General features: G+C 47.9%; 2 protein-coding genes across 7 annotated transcripts in view; both read left to right on the forward strand.

Moving 5' to 3' along the window:
* The window catches only part of LOC1276165 (obscurin), a 67,290-nt gene that overhangs the window by 14,501 nt on the left and 29,698 nt on the right, over positions 1-23,091 (forward strand). For all 6 annotated transcript variants that reach the window (XM_061652168.1, XM_061652170.1, XM_061652167.1 and 3 more), the window contains 5 exons: positions 19,298-19,419; positions 19,514-19,681; positions 19,797-19,928; positions 19,994-20,170; positions 20,267-20,432. In XM_061652168.1, coding sequence (XP_061508152.1) covers positions 19,298-19,419; positions 19,514-19,681; positions 19,797-19,928; positions 19,994-20,170; positions 20,267-20,432 — 765 coding nt within the window. The remainder of the gene's footprint in view (positions 1-19,297; positions 19,420-19,513; positions 19,682-19,796; positions 19,929-19,993; positions 20,171-20,266; positions 20,433-23,091) is intronic.
* Positions 1,721-9,507, forward strand: LOC3289975 (uncharacterized). Its single transcript, XM_556113.3, has 2 exons — positions 1,721-7,870; positions 9,103-9,507. The coding sequence occupies exons 1-2, from the start codon at positions 3,116-3,118 to the stop codon at positions 9,247-9,249; spliced, it is 4,902 nt and encodes a 1,633-aa protein (XP_556113.3). The 5' UTR covers positions 1,721-3,115; the 3' UTR covers positions 9,250-9,507.

Consider the following 23,091-nt stretch of genomic DNA (forward strand, 5'->3'; position numbering starts at 1 on the left):
TGTTGAATTCTGATTAAAGCTATCCGTACTTTTAGCAGTTGAAATTTAAGATTTTAGCCATGATCGACATCTACTTCTTTTCTTCCTTTGTATTATGTCGGAATTTCTTGTTCTGTTTATTACAATAAAATTTGCTTCTTTCTCTGTCTGTCGGATAATGTATTGTTTCTCATTTTTCACCACTTCATCACCGTCAATCTTGTTTCAAAGAAAAATCAAACTTAAATATACAAGACAGCAAAAAAATACACACATTGCTCACAAAGAAAACGTCATCCATGCCATTCTTCTGAGTTTGATTAATTTCAATTTTGCTTTGCGTTCGGTCCCCTCCCTTGCTCCTGACGCCACCGCAACAAGGCTACACGTCATGTTTTACAGTTGCTTACCTTCGTGCAGCATCCTTACCAACTGGCTCTGGTCGAAAACGGCCAAAGACGAACGTGAATAACGACTTTACACTTCGCGGAAGTCAGCTCACTGAGGCTGTTCTTTCTTTCTGTCAACTTTTTTGCTTTGCGTGTTTCTGAAATGTACTGCTAATTGGAATTTCCAGGCCGAATGGGATAATTGGAATGATTGGAAAACAAATCAAACGTTCGGTGTGGGAAGGTGCTCATTCAGCTCAAGGTCTCTATCACAGCTCTGACAGACGTTCTTTGAAATGATGATTATTTGTTGTCAATCATTATTTTTATTTTTTTCGATCTGGCAATGCAAAACTGGTGCAATGCATTTAAACTGTGAATGATTAATTGCAGATGCGATACTCATTTCCCCTCCAATGGGAAGCAATACTGTTTACAAATAAGCGTTATTTTTCCTGCCCCTTTTTCGTTTCGGTAACGTCTGCTTCCACAGTGCAAGCGTTCAAATGTGCTTCCGTTGCTTACGGTTTGCCAAATTTCAGGTAAAACTCACATTCCACGTGATTGTGGCTTTAGTGTGTTCACGAAAATACACGATCAAGCGTGTTTACTCCCCTTTGAATGGTGAGTAATCGTGACGAACGGTACAAAAAAAAAAAACAAGAACTCAATACAACGCTATGTTTTTCCTATAGAAATTTTGTTGCACGAGGAAAACACAAATTCTTCTCCACCAAAGACACCTCACGCATCTTCTCGCACAAACCCCGATCCGAACCGTCATCCATCATGGTCCAATTTACCGTCACAAAATGGTCCACTGGCAATTTTTACACCTTCACAGCTCCAACACAGACATGGCGGCACACAAGCGAGGGTGAAAAAATGTAAAATTAAAAAAAAACTTCCACCCCCTCAGTATGCCTCATTAAACGTTGTTGGAAGGATTTGGTCACACCGTTTCACCTGCGTTTGTTTGCGGCTTGTGGGTAAGTCGAACAATCACCAGAGGTTTCTCTGCACCATTCTCATCTCAGAGAAATAAAATTGTTTGAAAATGAGAGAGCGAGAGAGAGAGAGCCAGAACAAGAGAAGAATGAAACTCTTCCGATGAGTCACGGTGCGCTCGTGATCGTGCTGCCAAGTGATCGCGTGATCTTGCAAGGGGAAATCCCAACGGATTCCACGAGGATCAATGAACGAACTCTCTCGGAAGTTCTCTCACAACCCTCTCTCTCACTTTAGTAAATGTTGCATTTGCTCACCGTTTTGTGGGGCACACAGCATGCACAGAATGGCAAACCTGCCCAGGAAGAAGGGGAAAAGTTTTGATATATATTTAAACAAACGAGTTCCACCTTGCTGGCGTGAGAGCGTTCAGGCAGAGTTTCCCAGTCAGTCTGCTCGAGACGGTTGGTCGGTACGGTTACGGCTTAACCGTTGCAAAAGGGCCGAGTTGGCGCCGTGGCCTCAAGTGTGAAACAGTGTGATTAAAGAATGAACCATCACGTGATACGCTTGCGTCGAAAGGCTTGTTAAAAAGCATTGTGATATAATACGGAAAAAAAGTTTGAAAAAGTGAAAACAGTCACAAAAAAAAAGGCTAGTGCAATTGTTGGGAAAAGGAAGATCGACAGAAGATCGTTTCAGTGTGTCGGAACGCATGTTACGGTCATGTTCGTGCTCTAGTGGTTCATTACAAAAGCGTTAATAGAAAGTAAAGTGAGTCGAAGGCAATTGGCAAAACTGTGAACAACGCGGAGCAATTCTCAAGCCTGAATACACAGGCAACAGGCAAAACACAAGAAAAACCGTTTGCTCAACAGCGACAAAAGTGGGAAAGAATTCGAGATATTTTTAGAAAGCAAACAACAAGAAGAGCAAAACAAACGACAAAAACGACAAAAAGAGGTGTACTTCCCGCACTTCAACGTGCAGGCGCGGGGGTGAACAATTCTTTCGGGGGAACCTGTACGCAAAGATTTTCAGTGTGTGTAAGTTTGTTTCCCCGTGGGTAGGGTTTTCACTGCCAAAAGTGGCGTTCAAAGCCGCGTTACGACAGTCGAAAAGTCACGAAACATCCATCAAACGAGAAGCGATCGTTTCGTTTTTTTTTTCGCGTGAAAATCCCGCACCCGAGCAAAGAGCTGGGTCACATCGGAAAGGTCGAAGTGGACGGGCCTTACAGGAACGATTTGCAATCCAATTTTTGGCACTTTTAACCGCAAACACCAAACATCGAGGGAGAAAGTGCAACCCAAAACACAAGCGCGTTGGAAGCGAAGAAGCATAAGGGCCGGCCGAAAATAAACATTCCGGCCTAGACATCGCCGGTATTGCGTTACGCATCGGTGTTACGCAGCCGGAGTGTCCGGAAAAAGCGCACCAGGAAAATAGCTGACTCACACACACACGTGTGTGCTGTGGAAGTGTGTAAATGCAAACGAAAAAAGAAGGGGAAAAGTAGACCACCAGTGCGGTGTGGGCATTTTTTTTGGATAGTGAAGACAGATAGAGACACCGAAATTCCAACGGCTGCTCTCTGGGTAGGAATTTTCCCTCCTGCGAGGGGAAACAAAAACTAACACAAACGCACGTGGAGGAATTTAAACGCGTTCGTCGCCTGTTGTGTTTGTATATAAATTAAATCGAAAGGAATGAAAGTGTTTTAAAACGCAGCCGAGAGCTCCAACTTTCTTACGAACCACTCTTCAGCATCAGAGAATCAGCAAACACCGGCCACAACCATGTCGTTCTGTCGCATCACGGGCAAATGTCGGTCGCTACCGAAGCCCAACTACTTCCCGATGCTGCCGCCGATCTCGCCGGCCGCCGCCAAGCGCTACTGTCGCGTGACGGGCAAATCGTACGGCCTCCCATCGCACCACTTCATCCCCGTGACGCTGGTGAAGCGCAGTGCCGGTGCGGACCGCTGCCGGGTGACGAACGTTTCGGCCGAGCTGGAACCGCACCACTACCAGCCCGGTGTGTACGGACGGCGCCGGCACGAGGTACTGTGCGCCTTCCGGTACGTCCTGCCGGTGCTGGACGACAGTGACGAGGCGCAGCGCACCCTTACCGCCATCCTGCAGGCCAAAACGAAACCCCTCGAGCAGAGCCTGTACGTCTATCGCGTGGACGAACGCAACTTTGGGCTAGTGTTCCCGGCCCGGCTCGAGGCGGCCGTGCGCGATGGCGACGTGCGCGATGTGCTGCTCGCGAAAGAGTCCGACAAGCTGCTGATAAAACTGCGCAAAGGCAACAGCGTGAGTGTGCCGCTGCAAAACTTCCAGCACAGCACGCTCGAGGCGGACACACTGTACGAGGGTGAGGGCCCCCGGGAGGAGGTGATCAAGCGGCGGGAAAAGGAGGACGCGAAGCGACCGAAACCGAAGCCGCGCTCGAACCTGTCGAGCATTGCGAACATCTTCGAAAGCAAGGAGCGGGTCGAGGAGGAACAGATCGAGCAGGAGCAGCGCTTCATCGAGGAGCACCGGGAGAAGGCGGTCCGGCTGGCGGCGGAGCGGCGCGAGCGGCAGCGGGCGGAGAAGCTGCAGGCGCTGCGGCTGAACGAGCATCTGCTCGAGCAGGAACCGGAGCTGGGCGATCTGGTGAAGCCGCTGATCGAATCGTGGGACTGGAGCACACTGGAGCGCGAGGCTGCCGATCGGAACGCGCAGGGTGGGGAGGGTGGTGTACGGAGTAGTGTGAGTGTGCTGCCGGTACCGCTCAGCGTGGTGCCGGTGGTGCTGCCCGCCAAGAAGCTGTCGGTGGACGAGGCACTGCTCGAGCATTGTGCCGGGCTGGAGGCAGCTTCGTACGTTGGAACGATCGCGCCAGTGAAGGTGGAGCTGAAGGCGGAACGGAATGCAGCCATTGATGCACTCACACCGGAAATGCTACAACAGCTCGCACTGCTGGAGGACCGCTTGACCGGGTCGGCGGAGCTGCTGCCCCATCTGGACGATCTTGCCTCCGTTATGGCTCATCTCGGGCAGGCAGCACCGGCCGAGGTGGATGGCGTGCCGGGTGTAAAGCTGATCGTGAACCACCAGTCGGTGTTTGTGCCCGGCCAGATGGTGCTGGTCGGTGGAAAGCCCACTTTTGTACCTGGGCAGTCGCTCCCGAGCACCGGCACCACCAGCGGCGAGCTGGAGTTCGTCCCAGGCGTTACCATCACCGGGCACGACGGCACCATCCAGTTCATTCCCGGCGAGGTAACAACGGTGCGGACCGGCAAGCAGGCCTCGAACGCATTCGTCGCGGGCAAAGCGATCGCAGGGCAGGGCTTCGTGTGCGGCCAGGTGCTCACGGTGAACGGCGAGCCCCGCTTCGTGCAGGGTCAAACGATCGTAACGCCCGAGGGAGTGAGCAAGTTCATTGCGGGCGTTATGGACGAGCGTACCGGGCAGTTCGTGCCAGGACAGCCGATAGAAACTCCGGCCGGTTTGCGGTTCATCCCCGGACAAACAATCACAGTGCAGGGTCGGGAACGGTTCATCCCGGGCCAGAACGTACCGAACGCACACGGTGAGCTGGTGTTTGTGCCGGGTCAGACGGTGAGCGTGCCTGGCAGTGGTGAGGATCGATTCGTCCCGGGTAAAACGGTCGTGACGGCGGAGGGTTCGCGATTTGTGCCGGGCCAGTACGCAGGGGACTCGTTCGTGCCGGGCATTGTGGACGCCAATGGACAGTTTGTGCCGGGCGTTAACATTGAAACGAAGGAAGGCTCGAAGTTTGTCGAGGGACAGATCGTACACACGAAGCACGGGGATGTGTTCATGCCGGGCACGACAACGATTGGCCCTGGTGGGGAAGTGTCCTTTGCGTTGGCTTCTACCATCGATGCAGTACGATTCAGTGAGGCTTCACCCGTTGGACTGGTAGTGGATGGAGAGCGGCTTGCAATTGAGGAACCTTCACTGTGTGTGTTTGGTCATTTGGTGCAGAACGACACCGGGGTGGAGTTTTACCCGGAACGCATTGGAAGGGAGCATCTCCCGGCGGGGAAGGTAGTGCCAGGCAAACTGGTGAAGCAACTGGCCGAATCCAAGTTCATACCGGGCATAAAGACGGAAGACGATGGGTTCATCCCAGGTCAGGTAGTCCTCACAGACCGTGGCGAACAGTTCGTCCCGGGCCAAGTGATCGAAACGTCCGAAGGCATGAAGTTCGTCCCGGGGCAGATCATCGAAACGAAGAGCGGGCCCAAGTTTGTCCCGGGTCAGACAATGGAAACCCCGGACGGACCGCGCTTTGTGCCGGGGCAGATCATCAACACGCGCGCTGGACCCACCTTCATCCCCGGACAGGTGATCAGCACGGACGACGATGGGGAAAAGTTCGTGCCGGGGCAGATCGTGGACACGGACGATGGACCCCGGTTTGTGCCGGGCCGGGTCGTGGAGTCGGACAGCCGCATCACCTTCATCCCGGGGCGCATCGTCCAGACGGCGGATGGACCGCGGTTTGTGGCGCCCGACCTGAAGGACAACGAGGACGGCGATGAAGAGTTTTCGGTGCAGAGCTTCACGGTGACGCCGGAGGAACTCAAGCTGCTGAAGCCAAGTCAGCCGGCGTACGGTGGGGCCGTTTCGGGCGAGAGCACACTGGTCGTCAGCTTGGACAGCACCATTCTCCAGAGCTTGGCCCAGTCGGGCATGCCGATCGGTCGGCAGGTGGAAGCGTCCGCGGTGGACTACGTGCTGGAAAGCACGAAAGAGCGGGCAGCGTTACAGCAGTTCCTGGCGGAGAACAGTCTGCCGGGGGCGAAGCTGGACGTGCTGGAGAGCATATTCGACGGGCTGAAGCAGGTCTGCCGGAAGGTGGACCGGGAGTCGCTGCAGTACAGTGAGTCGAACGCCCCGAAAGATGAGTCAGTTTGCAACGGGTCGATCGGTGTGGTAGAAGCACTGGCCGCCAGTTTGGCCTCCATTCTCACCGACACACCGTCAGATCCGAACGCTCCGGAACGGTCCCTTTACGAGATGATTGCGGAAGCGATCAAAGCCTCAACCGGGGAGTACACGGTGGAGGAGCTCCAGCACGTAATACAGTCGCCGGAAGCGGTCGACTATCTGTTTGGCGCCGTGAACCGCACGATCGTGAAGAACAACATCGACCAGAAGCTGCGCATACTGACGGCCCTGATGGAGGAGGACTTGGTGCAGGAGGATGGCACCGGTGCTGGCCCGAGCGCCCTACCGACCGGTGCAATCGACGAGTTCTGCCAGCTCCTCGGCAACGGCGGCATGTCCGAAGCGTTCGTCAATCTGCTCAAGAAGGACGAGCAGCTGTTCCGCACGATCGTGACCAGCCTGAAGAGCTCGGGCGTGGTGGAGGACAGTGTGAACATTTCGGAGATACTGCAAACCGCGCTGGTGGACAGCATTCAGGAGCGCGCCCAGGCCGCCCTGACCGAGCTGGTGGAGGATCCGCGGGCCCACGACACGCTGCGCAATCTGCTGCGCAAGTCGGAGGGTTTGGCGCACGCGCTCGGACACGCGAAGGAGGCGGAAGCGCTGCAGTACCTGCTGACCCATCCGGGCGCGTTGCGCGATCTGCACAAGGAGGACGAGCTGTTTACGATCATCAACCGGGTGCTGATCATGGAGCAGCTGGCCGAGGATGACGACGAGTACCGGGAGCTGATGGAGGGGCTGGAGCGGACGCCGGCGCACGCCACCAAGAGCGACAAGCTGCGGGAGCTGATCCGGCAGAGCGGTGCGTTGTCGCATGCGCCCGCCCGCCGGCCGGTCATTGAGTCGTCGCGCGATGTACCGCTGTCGCTGTTCTACACCAACAATCAGCTGGCAATTGAGGAGTTCTTCCTCAAGAGTGGCCAGTGCCAGCGGCAATGCCCGAAAGCGTTCCTCATCATCAAGCGCGGCATACAGGCGGTGATACCGCGCGAATCGAGCCACGAGGTGCTGGCGGGCAAGATCGCGTACACTGTGCTGGATGAGGACGGCATTCGGCACTTCCAGCCGATGAACGTGCTGTCGGCGCTGCGCATTACGCCCCGGTTTCTGCACCGGTTTTCGATGTACACCTGCGAGGTGCAGGAGGAACCGGACTACGAGACGCTTAGTAGCAGCGGGAGCAGTAGCCATGATGCGCTGGACAAGGTGGATGAGGCGGCGTACTTCTATCGGCCGTTGTCGCGCCGTGGTTCGTTGCGTGTTCCGATCGTGCCCGTTGCCAACGGTAGCAGTGGACGGAAGGTTGAGCGGCAGGAATCGTTCAGTCCGCGGTTGGTGAGTCGGAAACTGCCGTCAATGAATGGGTACCATCCGGTGGGTTCGTTGCCACCGATGCAACCACTGTACCAACCGCTGCACACCTTCCCGACGGTCGTCACACATCATCAGCATCTGCAGCAGCATGTACCAAGGCATCAGCACCAGCAGCAGCATCAGCAGCATCACACACAGCCGCCGCAGCATCACCATCATCATCATCACAGCCAGCATTACCTCCCGGCAAAGGCAGACAATGTTAAGGTAGGTTGCTCAGTTCCTTGGCACACCCGTCCTCCCCAAACATCGCAAAGCGCTTTTCTTTTCGGAAGGGCAAATTAAGCGCACACTAATTATAGACGAGCGGGCCGCCGAGCAGCCAAATAATCAAGTTTTGAAGGACAACCGACAAGATGGCAGTTGACATTTCTTCATTCTTCTCTGCTTGCTGGGTGCTGTGGTGGTGAGCACGCAGCGTGGACATGGTCCACGATCATGGCTTGCTGTGTGAGATGAGTTTGTTTTCAGAAATTAATCTTCTCAATAATCTGGTGCTTCTGATCTTGATGATCGTTTGGTGCGTTGGCGTAACGAACATGTTGTTTTCGATAAAGATGATCATATCTTGTCAGCGCTTAGTCTCTATTTGCTAACACGGGTGCATTATTAATGACATGCCCGTGTGGAACGCTCCACTCGCTTTGTTATGTAAAAGCAAATGGAAAAAGTAGGTTAACCCACTATGACCTGGACCGAAGTAAACACGAAATAATGAACTCTACCGCCCCCAAAAGCAACCCGGTTCTTGGAATGACTTCTGGTCCATGACCACCGAACAAGAAGACGTACAGTTTGAAGTAATTCTAGCGAACCAAACACAGTTGGTGTCCGTCGTATGATAATGGCAAACAAGAGAAGGTTCAATTTCGGGGTTCTACCAATTCTACTCAACTCGCCGTAGATACGGACGTAGAGCAAGTGGGAGATGTCTATTTTTATCGTTCGTTGCTCTTACGACGAGCCGCAAGAGCACACATACACACACACACACGCATACGCGTGATCTTTTCGGTGCTTCAGTGATTTTTGTTGGGTAATGGATCATCATGTGCGAACTCGCGACGTCTCCGCTTGGTTCCTCGGTACCTTCTGCACTTCCACCCCAATCCACACGGCTGCAATGATTCGTCTATAAATAGTGTACGCTTAATAAGGGTATGTTCCGATCGATCGAGCAGACGGATGCGGATGCCTGCGGATGGATGCGGGTTAGGCTGCGGTCGTATCGGCATTATACTGCCATTCTTCGAGTACGCTCGGGATGCTGGATAATGTCGGTCATGATCAAGCTTCAACCACACCATTAATTGCTAAAAAGCATCGCCAGCATCGCATGTAATGTGGAACATCTGCAAAACGTTAAACCTTAAAACCCGCCTCTCCCCGTACACGATCGCTCAACACTCACGCGCTCACTTCACAATTCGTTTCAGCAGACTCTACCGATGGCAATGAGGATAGCGATCAAGGCCTCGCTAGCGCAAGGCCGCGAACCGTCGAGCTGCTATCGCTCCAATAGCCGGGACTCGCTCCACCGGTCCTCGTCCCGTGCGAGCGTCCACGACTGGACGAGCTGGAAGTGATCACCAAGCAGGCTGACTGCTGCGACGCTGTGACGCAGGATCTTTTTCTCTTTAGGTGCTACCATTTGACTCTTTTTTTGCTGATTGAGATTTAGCATTAGGTTTGTTAGGTTTAGGACGATAAGACGAAAGCTGCTAAACTGAATTCACCAATCGGAGTGTGTACACATCCCAATCCTGCTTGGGTAAAACTGTGAAACCTGTAAATTGCGCACTAATAAAACATACACATCCCTCCGTTGGAGCAACTTGCTTTAACTTTGTTTTTTTCCTTTTTTTCTTATTTTCTACTAAGCGCTTCCTTACGTGATATATCACCCTGTTTGCCTTTGTGCTGACGTTTTGCAGCTGGATACTGTAGCGTACAAACAACACACACAAAAAATCCGCAATGCCAATGAATGCAAGCTAATATTTCATTTTGTCGTCGTACATTTGATACTCTCCCGAACTGCGCGATCGCGTAATTAGTCAACGGGATGGAGACGTTTTGAAGACGTGCCGCCGCTGTGCGCGTACGTAAATCATGTCGGTGCCAGCTTCCTAGGACGCAGTTTGTAGGCGCAAAACCACTCATCTTCATCATTACGATCGCACAACGCAGTAGCAAATGCTAATGGACTGTGAAGATTGTGCCTCTTCTCCTCCCTCCCCTACGCGTACTGGAGGCGGCCAAACACACCCGTTTGCGCACAAGGTCATTAAGATACTTTCTCAAACGTGTGTCAGAAGTCTGGCGCGAGTGCTGGATTGTACCTGCCAGTACATCCAGTAATGCTGTCATATTCAAAGACATTCTAAGGGACGGGATTTTCAAAGCAACGCCTCGCAAAACATTGCAACATGTTCTGTTGGCTGCGCTTGACCCACATAGGGACGTTCTTTCTTCAAGAACTCGTTCGAGTTATGCAACTGGATCGCGCCATAAAGCACAAACAAACATCACTGTGAACGTCTGCATGATGAATCACTGCTTTGAAGATCTTGCCTTACGTACGAAGAGGAGTACTTTACGACGGTTGAATGATCGAACGTTACGATCTCTGGATGTCTGGAGTCGTAAAACTCGTTCAACATAAGCGCTGTTTGTTATTCTTGCGCATAGAGAGAGTTGGCTCTCGGGAGTTCAATGAAATCTTCGAAAATCCTCGGACTCGTCGCAAAAATCTTCACAACCTTTTTTTTTTAATCTCCTCCCCAATGTCTACCACGTGTAGCGCAATCGTACACGCACTCACTTACCGTGATGAGGAAGTGATCCTCCCTGTTGGTGTAAATGGTCCTGGTGCTGTTTCATTAGCTCTCATTAGATGATCCGCTGTTGGAAGCGTCCCAAATTGGCTCACATGTGTCACTCACCTTCTGCGTGACGAAGATGACGAAGATGACACGTCGACTGCTGGCTGCTTCACCTGCTATTAGCGGATTAGCGATTACCAAACCGTACAACGCTCGATGCGCCGATGTATGCTGTATGCGTGCGCCCCATTTCGGCTTGTGCTTCTGTGCGGGCCAGTGTGTCTGTTGTGTCGGTTTGGCCTGCTCTCCGGTCTGCAGATACATAAAGCATATCGACCGTTTGCGTGGCAAAAGGGCAGAGCGTGGTGTGTCTGGTGTGTTTCGGTTCTTCGGTTGCATAATTCTTAAAATAGCTCTCATCCCGCTCCGTTCGCCGCATCATTGGTTTGCAACGCGTTCACGCAGGAGGACGGGTACGCGCAGAAAACGCATCACTTTGCGTACGGCGTACGATCATGCGTACAGGGTGGATCGGGTGTGCCTTTGCCTATGAGTGGAGCAGTCCGAATTTCCCGCAAGAAAATTCTTTATAAAGAAATAGATATTGATGTTAGAATGCGCTTTCATAGTAATAGTTCTTAGTAATTACAGTCGTTGGAAGATATTTAGCAGCGCCCTCTTGTGAGTTCTCTCAGTACTATCAGCATTGGATGTACCAACAATACTTACAGGGTTTTCGAGGATTATATAGACATGTTCAGCGAGTTGTAGATTCGTTCAGGCATATCATAGACTCTTTAAGCGAGATATAGAATTGTTCGGAAGTAGGCGTAGACATGTTCGGTTATACTGTAGAGCTGTCACTTTCGTACCCCTTGGACTGCAGCTTGGATCTTTCTCATCAGGAGGTAAACAAACAGTTTTTGAAAAAATAAGCTTTTTTCAACTAATTTATGTATTAAACAGCTTGAGGAATGATTATTAGCTACTTTTAGGACTTTTAAGAATGAAAAATTGAACCCTGCGGCACAGTGTGTAAACAAAACAAATGACAGCTCTACAGAATCGCTGAACATGTCTACGCCTACTTCCGAACAATTCTATATCTCGCTTAAAGAGTCTATGATATGCCTGAACGAATCTACAACTCGCTGAACATGTCTATATAATCCTTGAAAACCCTGTATCTTCTTCAACAATTCTTGTCACATTCTGTTTTTAAGTCACCCTGTACAAATCAAGTCACTTATGACTAGAACACTTTCCTGAAGTAATGTACTCCAAAGTGGTCCCTCTCTATTAGAATAGATGGAAAGTGCCGAGCAGCGTTTGCGCTTGCACAGAGTGCGTGTCACACTGGAGGTCAGACGCGCTCCTGGTACCCTCATGTGAATGAACTCCATACACGCACACCGCACCGAGTATCTATATATATTCAGCGCTACTCGCGATGATGACACCTTCGCATTATAAAAGGTGCCGCCTTTTCCCACTCTCGCTCGACACGCTTTTGGAGCAGCGCGGAACAAATCCTGAAGAAACCGATTATAGGCAAGCAAATTGCCCGCTCGTTGATGGACATAATGAGGCACACGCACACACGGGTAGGGCCGCCAACCGCCACCGCGGTACGCAAACCATACCTCATCGTAAGCGCGTCATCACGAACGCATCATCACACCTTGGCGTAGGAGCGGCTCGCACTTTCGGTTCACAGCGTAAAAAGCGTTTTGTTGCAGAAGTGTTTTTTGCATGTCGCGGCTGGCCCGCTCGTGGCAAACCTTTTGCTGGCAGCAGATGTTTTTGATTGTTCCGCCAGGGGTCCGTCCGGCCGGGCTTGACGTCACCGGGCAAAACAACGATGTGCCCACTTTCTGTACACCACGTGGTGCGAAAAATGTAACCAATAATGAACTCCAGATGAGTGGCCAGTAACGTTTACCAGCAGACAAAAAAGAGGAAGCTACTGGTGATCGGGTTCTTTGACTAAATGATTTAATGTGCCGTGCGTGCGCGTGCACGTCCTAATGGCACGTCCCGGTCCAGGGCATAGGTGGTAAGAGTGCGTTTCGCCAACCTGCCACCTGATGGGAGTCGGGAGTTCTAAAAATATTGCAACAAAATGTAACCACCGCGCTGGCCTGTGACCCGCTACATCGGGCAATAGTTTCCAAACGGCAAGATCTCAATCGGGGAGATGATGGACGATGGGATTTTTTTTGTACAGCAGCGCGTTAATCTTCTCGTTCTGGGCGGAGCCCCTCTTGGAGCAAAAGCAAAAGACACATGGATGACAGCTCAATCGCGTATAAATCATCCACGCACAGGTTGCAAACGCAACGTACTGATACGTTCTGTCGTAAAGCTGTCCATCTTCTTCGTGGCACACCTCTTTTTAGATAGTTTTTCTTGCTTGAATTTCCAAAGAATCTTTACGACAGTGTCGGGTTGCGCTGTGTTCCACTTTCAGAGTTCAGGGGTTTTGTTGGGAGAACCTTTTGGAGTACGAGTCGTTAATTTTCGAGGTGAAATCCAATTCTTGAATTTTAACACAGAACTTGACCAAGTTGGTCCCCAGAGATTGGGTCTGAGCTTTAGTGTTTACGCTAAATGCCCCTTCCAGTCTTTAAACTTCAAATGAAAATGCCACAGGACAATCTGTAGGACAAAGAATAACATTTAAATAAGCAGAAGTACAGGAGAAACTCTACTCTCTCTGCTAGCAACCGAACCGGATCAACCAGAGTTTTATCGTTTTGTTGACTTTCCCAAACATAATAAAAACAGACAACGACAAGGGTATTCCCCCGATCACAAAGATGACTCAATCGACATCCTACAGCTCTTGCGGTGGAAGTAGCGTCTTTCCGTTCCTCTTTTTATGCACGGCGAAGCAGTTATTTACTTTTCCGTTGCTACATTTTTCATCCACTGTGCTCGAATCAAATGGCATCTGTGCACCGCCGGGAACAGCTGGTTTTGTCACGCGTGCATGAATGAATCGTGATGATCGCGTCCGCGCACACACACGTGACACACGTTTCCGTGTTTTGACCTACACCACTCGATGTGGATACGTCGGTCGCGATCGCGAAGAATAATATCGTTTCGAAACAAACACGCACACACACACTCTGTGCTTGCAAAAGTTTACGACAAACAAGCAATTTATTGCTCGCCCAAATCTGGAGTGTGTATCATCTCTGGCACACCACCATTTAGTTATGTGGTCGGCCAAACTGCTAATAGTTGGCACAGTTTCGTTCGCATGGATACATCACGCACAGCAAACTGCGTACGTGCGTCCAAAAAGAGTTTCTTCCCTCTCTACTCCCATGCTGCTTTTTCACGCAACACACACACACACACCGCACGGCACGAAGCGGCACTCCCAGACGTGGTCCAAAAATAAACTTTATTTATTATTTATTTTCGCACTGCCGCACCACACACGCATGGACTGTAAATAGACGCGCAGGAAACACATCCCAATAGGTAACGATCGGCCCGGAGAGGATCATGTTTGGCATTTATGTTTTATGGCGAGGGAAATATGATCGACACTTCCGAGCATTCGTGGGGGAGGATTGCCGGGGTACAACAACCTTCGCAAACGGTTGCACTCGTATTGGATTTCCTTCTTCTGTCAGCCTTTTCCAGCATCCTGTGCAGTTGCGTGGCCGGTTTGAAATTTGTTCGTTGATTCGATTTGATTGACAAGTCCAAGGAGATTCATTGGCACAGCAAGCATGATGGTAAGGGAAGTGTGTTGATAGGGAAATTTTGGCGGAGATGAGTCAAGAGCAGCTGAAAAGTACTTGAAAGCAAATCCGACCCCAACTTGTCCATACAGCCTTCATGCAACTGCCCCGGCCTAATGAGAATGCTGCTCACGGTCAGCGGTACAGGACCGCAAGCTCGGCCGACCTAGTGGTTAACGACCCGCACTTTTTGTCCACTGCCAACTGTGGCGCAACGTTGCTGTGACAGTGACAGTGATGCGAAAGTGGGTGGTCGGGATTGGTAAAATAATACACCTGCAGTGTGTGTGTGTGTTATTGCTTGTTTCATCCTGTTGGCTGAGGTGGTGGTTTTTCTTCTCGTGTATACAATTAACGTTTTTCTGCATGTAGGTGGAAAGTATTATTAAGGTTGATTCATATTGTAAACACTTTCTCGCTGTACTTTTTTATTTACATGTTAGATAGACGTTGTACATTTATGTTTAAACAGACTTATTAAGGAAAAAATAGATATAAATTAACAATAGAAAGAAAAAAGAGATGTAACTTTTTTAAGCACAATATAACAAAACTATGAAAAAAACTATGTACCCATGTAAGAACAAACGGTACAAAATGTGATTGCTAATAAAATGCTGGGATTTTTCGGAATTTTTAAACACCTGATTCTGAACTTCTTCTTCTACTTGACGTAACACGTCCTGCGCGGGCATGTCCAGCCTGTACAAGCTTTCAAGATTTATTCGGAATCAAGAAACCGGATGACCAGTACTTACTACGGAGGAACGATGCATTCTAGGATTGAAGGCATGACGGGCACGTTCTTAAGCAGCACGCATTGACGACTGTACCACGGGATGGGTCTTCGTACCTCATGCGAAAAGATGCATTAATATAGGTACCCTAAAAGTCGAAAAATTAAAGGAATTTATTGACGGCTAATCTCGTTTGCGTTGCTTTAAAGACTAATTTTAAAACAAAGTTGAATCGATAACAACACAATTAAATTTGTGTAAAGATAGGTTCAATATCTAAACAAAATATTAGAAAGAAAAGAATATCAGAAGTAATACTTATAAGTTAAAACACATGAGTCGAACGATTTATCATAACCTAAGTGACATTTGCTCGAAATTGTTTTACCATATCTGTTCGATTAGTACTCGATACGCCTGAAATTATTGATTTGTGTGTGATCAAGTGTGTTGAAAGCGCCAGGATTTGGTGTGTTCGTAAATTAGACGTTCTTCTATCGATGGACGGTGCCGTCGAGCTCATTTTTCATTCATAGCTATGGTTTTTTGATGAAAAACAAAAGCTAATTTTGTGTGACGTTGTTTTATAAAAAATGGGTATTATTTAAGTATGAAATGGGTACATGACCAACTAAAACGATCATTTTCGAGCTAATCTAGAAAGCAACGAAAAAGCCGCATCACAGTTGATTTTAAAGGACCTTTTCTAAATTCCCTTAAACTGGTGCAGTTTCCATTTTATACTTAAATAATATGATTTTTTTTAAATAACGCCACACAAAATTAGCTTTTGTTTTTCAACAAAAAACCATAGCTATGAATGAAAAATGACATCGACGGCATCGTCCATCGATAGAGGAACGTCTAATTTACGAACACACCAAATATTAGCGCTTTCAACACACTTGATCACACACAAATCCACAATTTCAGGCGAATCGAGTACTAATCGAGCAGATATGGGAAACAATTTCGAGCAAATGTCACTAGGGTTGGGAAGAGAGTACCCAAGTACCCAAGTTGAGCTTATATTAAATATATAAACTCCAGAGGTATACCTAATCGACATTTTCGAGCACGGATTATCGAGGATTCGACCAATTCGACCAATCGAGGATTCGACCAATGCGCCCTTTTTCACCAGTTTAGAGGAATTTAGAAAAAAGCCATTAAAAACCAACGATTTGTAGGCGGGATACGACTTTTATGTTGCTTTCTTCTAGTTTCATCGGTAAATAACGTTTAATCGATCGTTACAATTGGTCACGAGGCCATTTTATACTTTAAAAATACATAATTTTCAGTAAATACAGGGATTTTCTCAAACCAGCTCAACATCGTAACACTATTTTTCAACCATATTAAACGATTGTCAAAATCGTACATATAATTCGAATCGGTAAACCCTTTTCAAATTTATAACACTAGGTTTCGGACTTCTAACATTCTAAGTTGAATCTGGAAAATTTATGTTGACTGACTTTTTTGTTTCTTTCTTCTGGATTCGCCGGGAAATAACGTTCCCTGCTGTCATAATTGGTCATGTAGCCATTTTATACTTAAAAAATATCGATTTTTTTTACAAAATAACGTCACACACACAAAATCTTGGCGCTTTCAACACAGTAGATTACACACAAATTCACAATTTCAGGCGTGAACTAATCGAGCAGATATGGATAAACAATTTTGAGCAAATGTACACTTGTGTAGCCACGAGACTACACTCGCTGCATAAAAAGAGCGATTTTTTGTGATAAGGGAAACATCAAATAGGTTTATTTTTTACCTTATATTTAAACGAGACTTTGTTTACAACACCAATCATAAACCCAACATCTTAGCTTGTGCATCCACAACTCATGTGCTTGTCGACGTGTAATGCTAGAAATTGTGAAATTGGAGCTCCTTTCCAGATGAATTATTTCAATTATTTGTAGAAAAATTAATTCATCACACGCCGACCAACCATCTTTTTCCCCATTTTCCCCTTCTCGATTGTTGTGCAACAATCACTCAGTCCAATAACTGCAACCATATGGCCCTCGTGGACGTCACTTGTTTCGAACACTTTTCGGCCATATTTTGCCATCACGCCTACGACGCCCCCCCCCCCCCCCCCCCCCGCGCAATCTATATTCCCGTTGGCGTTACAAATTATAATTCCAAATCAAATTCCACTCGGCTGCCGTGGTCGAAACTGTGGCCTCTGGTGTTTGCCTTCATCTTCATTCGGTAAACAGATCAACAAAACAATCAGCTTCCATGGACGGTCAGGATGCTTCACCTTGGCCGTCCATGAAGCTGTTTATGTCCCGGTGATGATGATGAGGATGATGCGGGATTAGATAAAAAGGTTCGTAAATACGCGCGTTCCCACTCAACGGATGGGTCTGGTCGTGTGTGTGTGTATGTGTGTGAGAGGAGGTATCCAGACGCACCGAACAACAAACTATCACATTACTTATCGCAAATGGGCAACACTTAAGGTGGGGGCGATGTGGCTAAATATAGCTCCCGCAAATGATGCGCAACCTGCTGCTGCTTACCTTTAGGTAGGGACCATTTTGCCTTTGCGTGCCTAAGGCTATCCCCAAAACGAAATGTAGAACGCCACGGTCAAGGTATCGCCGGCCACAACAGCAGTGGGTCAAATAGAAGGTGCGAAAGAACGAGGACTGCTTATACCACCATCTCCGGTGTGACATGTTGGTGTTATGCTGGCCCGCGAAAGAAAAAACACTTCATCTCGAAAAGAGGTCACATGTCGGGAGGAAATGTCATCTCTTGTGACGTGATGTTTTTATTATGTTCGTTTTTTTATCCCTCAAGTTCCACTACTTTTTTGGTGTAAAATTTGACCACCCATTTTTGGCGCAACGGATGGAATTTTAACCGAACCGTCTCTAGCGTTCTGTCAGCGTTTTCTGACAGTTTTCTGACGGAGCGCCAATTAGCGCATTCTAAACCGCTGTATGTTTTGTTTGGTGTTTTCGTTTTTCGGCATCCGACGAGCTGTGGATTGAAATATTTCTACTTTTTTATTCGCAACCTCGTGGATTGCTTCTCGACAGCGGCTTGACGTTCAGCGTTGCTGGGCAGAAATCGATCTCAATTAGTTACGATCAGCTTACTGATATGCTCGCCCCGCCGTAAGTGAAGATCGCGAGGACGATCAATTAATTTGGAAGCGCTTACCATCTCCATTAATCTTCCCGTACGGATTAGTGTTTTCGCCATCGCGCAGGATGTGGCGACAAATAGGGTGATAAAAAATGGCGGTGCACTGCTTATTTTACCTTCCTTCCTAAAACCCTTCAACTGGAAACGTGCCAAAAGGGTTGGTTGGAGAGGTAGAGTAACAAAAAGCCTCATCCAAATGGGTATAAAACGAGCAGTTGATAAATTGTAACGATTGCAGTTGACGTATTTATTGCCCCATTAGAGGGAGATTCTCATCTCGACTCAGGCTTTGGCGAGTGGTGGAAGGATTCACTCATCATGCCAATAGTGACGGTGATTCATTCGGTGGACAGCCCTATCGTTTAAACAGCCCCCACAGCAAGCAAACGGATGAAATCGAATCCGGGTGCAATACATTCATCATTAAAGATTAATTTTACTTTTTACGCGTTCGCCAGACACGTATCGCATATCAGTGGACGTCCGACTCTCGAATCCGGACATGATTTTTGATGATGGGAGAGGTGGTTTTCCGTGGCAAATTAACACCCAAAAATTGTCCCCGTGTGTCCGTTGTATAGCGGACGCAATTGCTGCCAACAACACGTTCGGCATGCGCGCTCCGGGTGAAGTGTTTTCAAAATAGATGAGCCGCTTTGGCTCAATTAGCGATGCCAAAATTTCCGTAGGAGGAGCCGAAGAACTGGCCCGTGTTTTAATCCCCCCAGTTTTAGCAGTAAACCGTTTCGGGTACACTTACACCTCATTCCCTTCAGAACGTTAGTTTTCCTTGGTGGTATCGGTCCAAAATAACTAGTTAGGTAAAATAATTCATTAATGGAGTAAATAAGATGTTAAGAATCATAAAAAAAGAGATTTTGTTTTGCAAATTGCATACCTTATGGCGTTTTTCATACCTTGCCTATTTTATCAGTTTCGAAATATTGCAATTTGCTCAGCAAAATCTGATCTTTGTGACATTTGAACGGCCTATTTATTCATTTTAATAAGCCCTCCTGGCACCACTCGCCTTGATTACAACCATTTATTTTCATTAAATGTACATCCGCCCGTGTGACACACTGCGCTAATCCTTTCCGTTCTGCTTCATCTACGAACCCCTCCCAGATGTACGATATTTTGGTTGTGAACAAAAACTACGATGCCGAAGGTCCGGACTCGATCTCGGTGCGCGTTGGCGATCTGGTCGAGGTCCTCGATATGGGCGATTCGGCCGTCAATGCGGCAAAGTAAGTACACTGCTGTTGGCTCAATTACAAATCCGCTTACTAACTCAACGGTTGGGGTGGCTTATTCATTTCCCGCCACACGCCACACTGCCAGGAAGCCGAAGCTCGATCCGCAGATGAACATTGGCCAAAGCGAGGACCGGCTCGACAGCTCGGCCTCGAGGCACAAGCTGGCGGTGAAGCCGAAGAAGAACCACCAGAGCTCGTCCCATCGTCGTAGCGTCAGTCCACAGCCACCGTATCAACCGAAACCGAACGAGAAGTAAGTAGCAGCCGCAGGGGTCGTCGGGCCTGGCACGTGCCACAGCCTGAATTCCGAAACTAATTGAAGATGTCATTAAATCGCAATTCCCCCACTAACCCCAACACGCAAACAGGTGGAAAGTACGAATCTTTGACGGTGACGACAACGCGAAAGCCGGCTGGATACCGGTGTCCGTGCTGGACATCAATCATACCGAGCAGGCCGTGTTCGGCGAGAAGTCCAACGATGCCGCCTATCGGCGAGAGTAAGTACTGGAGCGCAAGATACAATATACATGTCAAAAGGTACTAAACATTGCCTTTTCTCCAGAGCCGTCGTTCGCGAGCTGGTCGAAACGGAGGAAGAGTTCGCCAAGGATCTGCAGCAGGTCGTCGACAACTACCTCAAGTACATCGACAACAAGGACAACAAGGTGCCGCGCGTGGTGCGCGATCACAAGGATGACATCTTTAACAACTTCAAGCAGATTGCGGACTTTCACAACACGTAAGTGCAAACTTTGCTTTTATTGCGATCGGCTAAAATCCGCTCCGCAAGATGGATAATTGGCCCACTCGGTTTTTATTGCCACCACACTTTCAGGGTACTTATCGAGGGTGTGAAGTACTACGCGAACAATCCGAAGATGATCGGCAAAACGTTCCTGCGACTCGAGCGCGACTTCGACAAGCACGTTAAGTACTGCCGCGATGCACCGGTTGCGCAGGAATTTCTTGCATCAAACGATGCCATCCGAGACTTCTTTATGGTACGTAACATGATTGTTGAATTGTATCAATTGAACCATATTTATACGGCAGACACTGTAACTAAAGCAATCCTTGAAGAAAACTTTAAGCTAGATGGTGCAGACGGCATCGCTCTCAAAGCTAGTAGTAGTGTTAAGCACAAACAACTTTATCTCTCTTCTCTGCCGCTAGCGCCATCTGTTGGAATTAAGATGGACTATGCTGGATTTGGCAAGCACACTTAGCCAAATCCTATCACGTTTACACTTTTGAACGATCTCTCAAAAACTCTCTTTTCTCTCTCGATCTCTCTCTTTCTCTTCTTAATTTCAAATCACTGCTTCGTAGTTAACGTTCAGCACGAAAATAAAAGATTTCCCCTAACGACACAGGCACACCCGGATCGGTTCAGTTGTTCAGTTCGCTGCTCCGATGCCGGAAAACTAACCGGAGATTAGCTGAGACGAGCTGCGGGATTAGTCTGCTTTGGTTAATATACGATCTACCAGACGATTAACTGAACGCTCTAACGTGCGCTAGTCCCCTTAAGTTGCAAGTTTGTAGCCGACAGTGCATCGCTGGCCCCATGATGACGGAACTGCAGACCTCAATACGTGCGTGTATGCGCTTAATGTGCGGTACAATTTCACCAACCGACGTAATAAGAATTGCTTACCTCTGGCTGCCGTGCCTTCTCCCTTCCCAGATCGCGTCGACAGCTGTCAAATGTATGATGAAACAACGGGACACTGGCACAGGCCAATGTGTGTAGCGTATGTGTGCCGTTTCTATCTACGCGGGGTCAGCTTACGACAAAACCCTCCGAGTCTGCACACACTTGTTACTCAATCGTTGCTGCCGGAAATTGTGTGCGTGTGTTTGTGTTTGTGCCCCCATCTCGGACACACTGGCAAGCGGATTAGGTTTCTATTTTTCGACCCAACTTTATAGCAGAAAACAAGCGACATGTAAATGGGAAAACGTTCTTGCTCTTTTCCTGTGTCGAGCTACGTACGTGAGGTCCTGATCCGATCGCACTGTTCAGAAATTGCAACATACTGAGCTGTTTTGAAGGGAAGGGGCAGAAAACTCATCAAATCTCTTGTCTAGATTATGTCACAGCAGGGCAGCTAAGGGAAAGAGAGAGAGAGAGAGATAAAGAGGCGAGAGGTTTCGATGTACGGGTTTAATGGTTGAAGGAATTGTTCTATTATACAACAGAGGGATCATCGTGTATTAACGGCTTGGTGCGTCTTTTTTTTACTGACGAGTTTAAGTGCCGGCAGAGCGAACATTACGCTCACAGATTTGATGAGGGATCGTTTCGCCGTTCATTAACTGTTACCGTTCAACCAATTAACCGGCAGCCGGTGTCGCACTGTACAATAAAAAAACTGCTCGACTTGCGCATATGTCGCCACCGGCAGGGATAAGGAAGAAACGCACCGAAAGCGAATTAAAAGCAAAAACTAACCGGCTTAAATTACAGATCCATTTCATTTCCGTCTCCGTCTTACTACTCTCAGCTCCATTAACCCTAGTGACGCTGATGATAGTAAGTTTCGTTTGGAAATGACTCGAATAACGAACGAAACGCCGGATCAGCTTGCAGCGCAATCGTCCGCCTCTCGGTGGCCGGTTTATTGAGCGGTTCGAATTTTGATTTGGTTGGTCTAAAATTAAAGCACATAGAACGGGCGCGGTGCTGTGCGGATTTTGCAGCCAAACGCAAACAACACGGGAATATGAGATAAACTCAGCCGACCTGCGTCCCGCTCTCTTTCACTCTCTCTCTCTCTTTCTCTTTTTATCTTATTTTCTCACTTTTCTTTGGTTCGTTCCGGTCAATTGCAGCTTCTGCAAACGGAAGATCGATTTGCGAAAAAATGGCGCACAGCTGGCGCGCTGTCGGTGTCAGTGATCGGAAAATTGTACGTTCGCTGTACGCACGAGGCGCTGCTTGTCGTGCTTCTGCAACTCAACAGAGTTTGCAGTATGTTTTGTCAAAAGGATTTCAAAATTCGTGTTGCAAAATTCGTGTTTTTTTCTGACACGTAGGTTTTTTTTAACCCAATTGGTTTGGTCAGCCGTGATTCTATTTTTTTATTTATTTTGGATGTCTGCGAATAGCACTGCTTGTAAAACATTCATGTTTATTCGTTATTCATGTCTACTTAAATATATACATTTTATGGCTTGGGTCATTCTGACGATTTTACTGCGATATCGTAGTGTGGTAATTAATTAAAATTAATTGCAGCTGACAAAATTCGATAAGAGACGAATTATTAATATATTAACATTCAGCCACTTACAACATTTATTCTTAAAATAACGGGGAAATTTAAACACTATTTAAATTAATTACTATTTAAAGAAGATATTTTGAAGAACTTAAGCTTCTTATTTCGTATTGTAGTAGTAGTAGTAGTAGTAGAGTAGAGATGTTTATTGTGGATAGAAAGAAAAAAAACATATAGAATCGAACGTTCTTTAACATTGGGTACGCAATGTGCTCTCCTCAATAATCGGGAATTTTTATAGCATAGCTGAGTAGAATATATGTTGTTTGCTGATTTTAAATCTGAGTATATGGGAAAAGTGCAAAAAAAACCCATGCCTTATTTCGTATTCAATCTCTTATATTATATTGAAAACCCTCTTATTTCACATTGAAGA

Source organism: Anopheles gambiae, chromosome 2 (assembly GCF_943734735.2).
Source record: "Anopheles gambiae chromosome 2, idAnoGambNW_F1_1, whole genome shotgun sequence".
Classification (NCBI taxonomy): domain Eukaryota; kingdom Metazoa; phylum Arthropoda; class Insecta; order Diptera; family Culicidae; genus Anopheles; species Anopheles gambiae.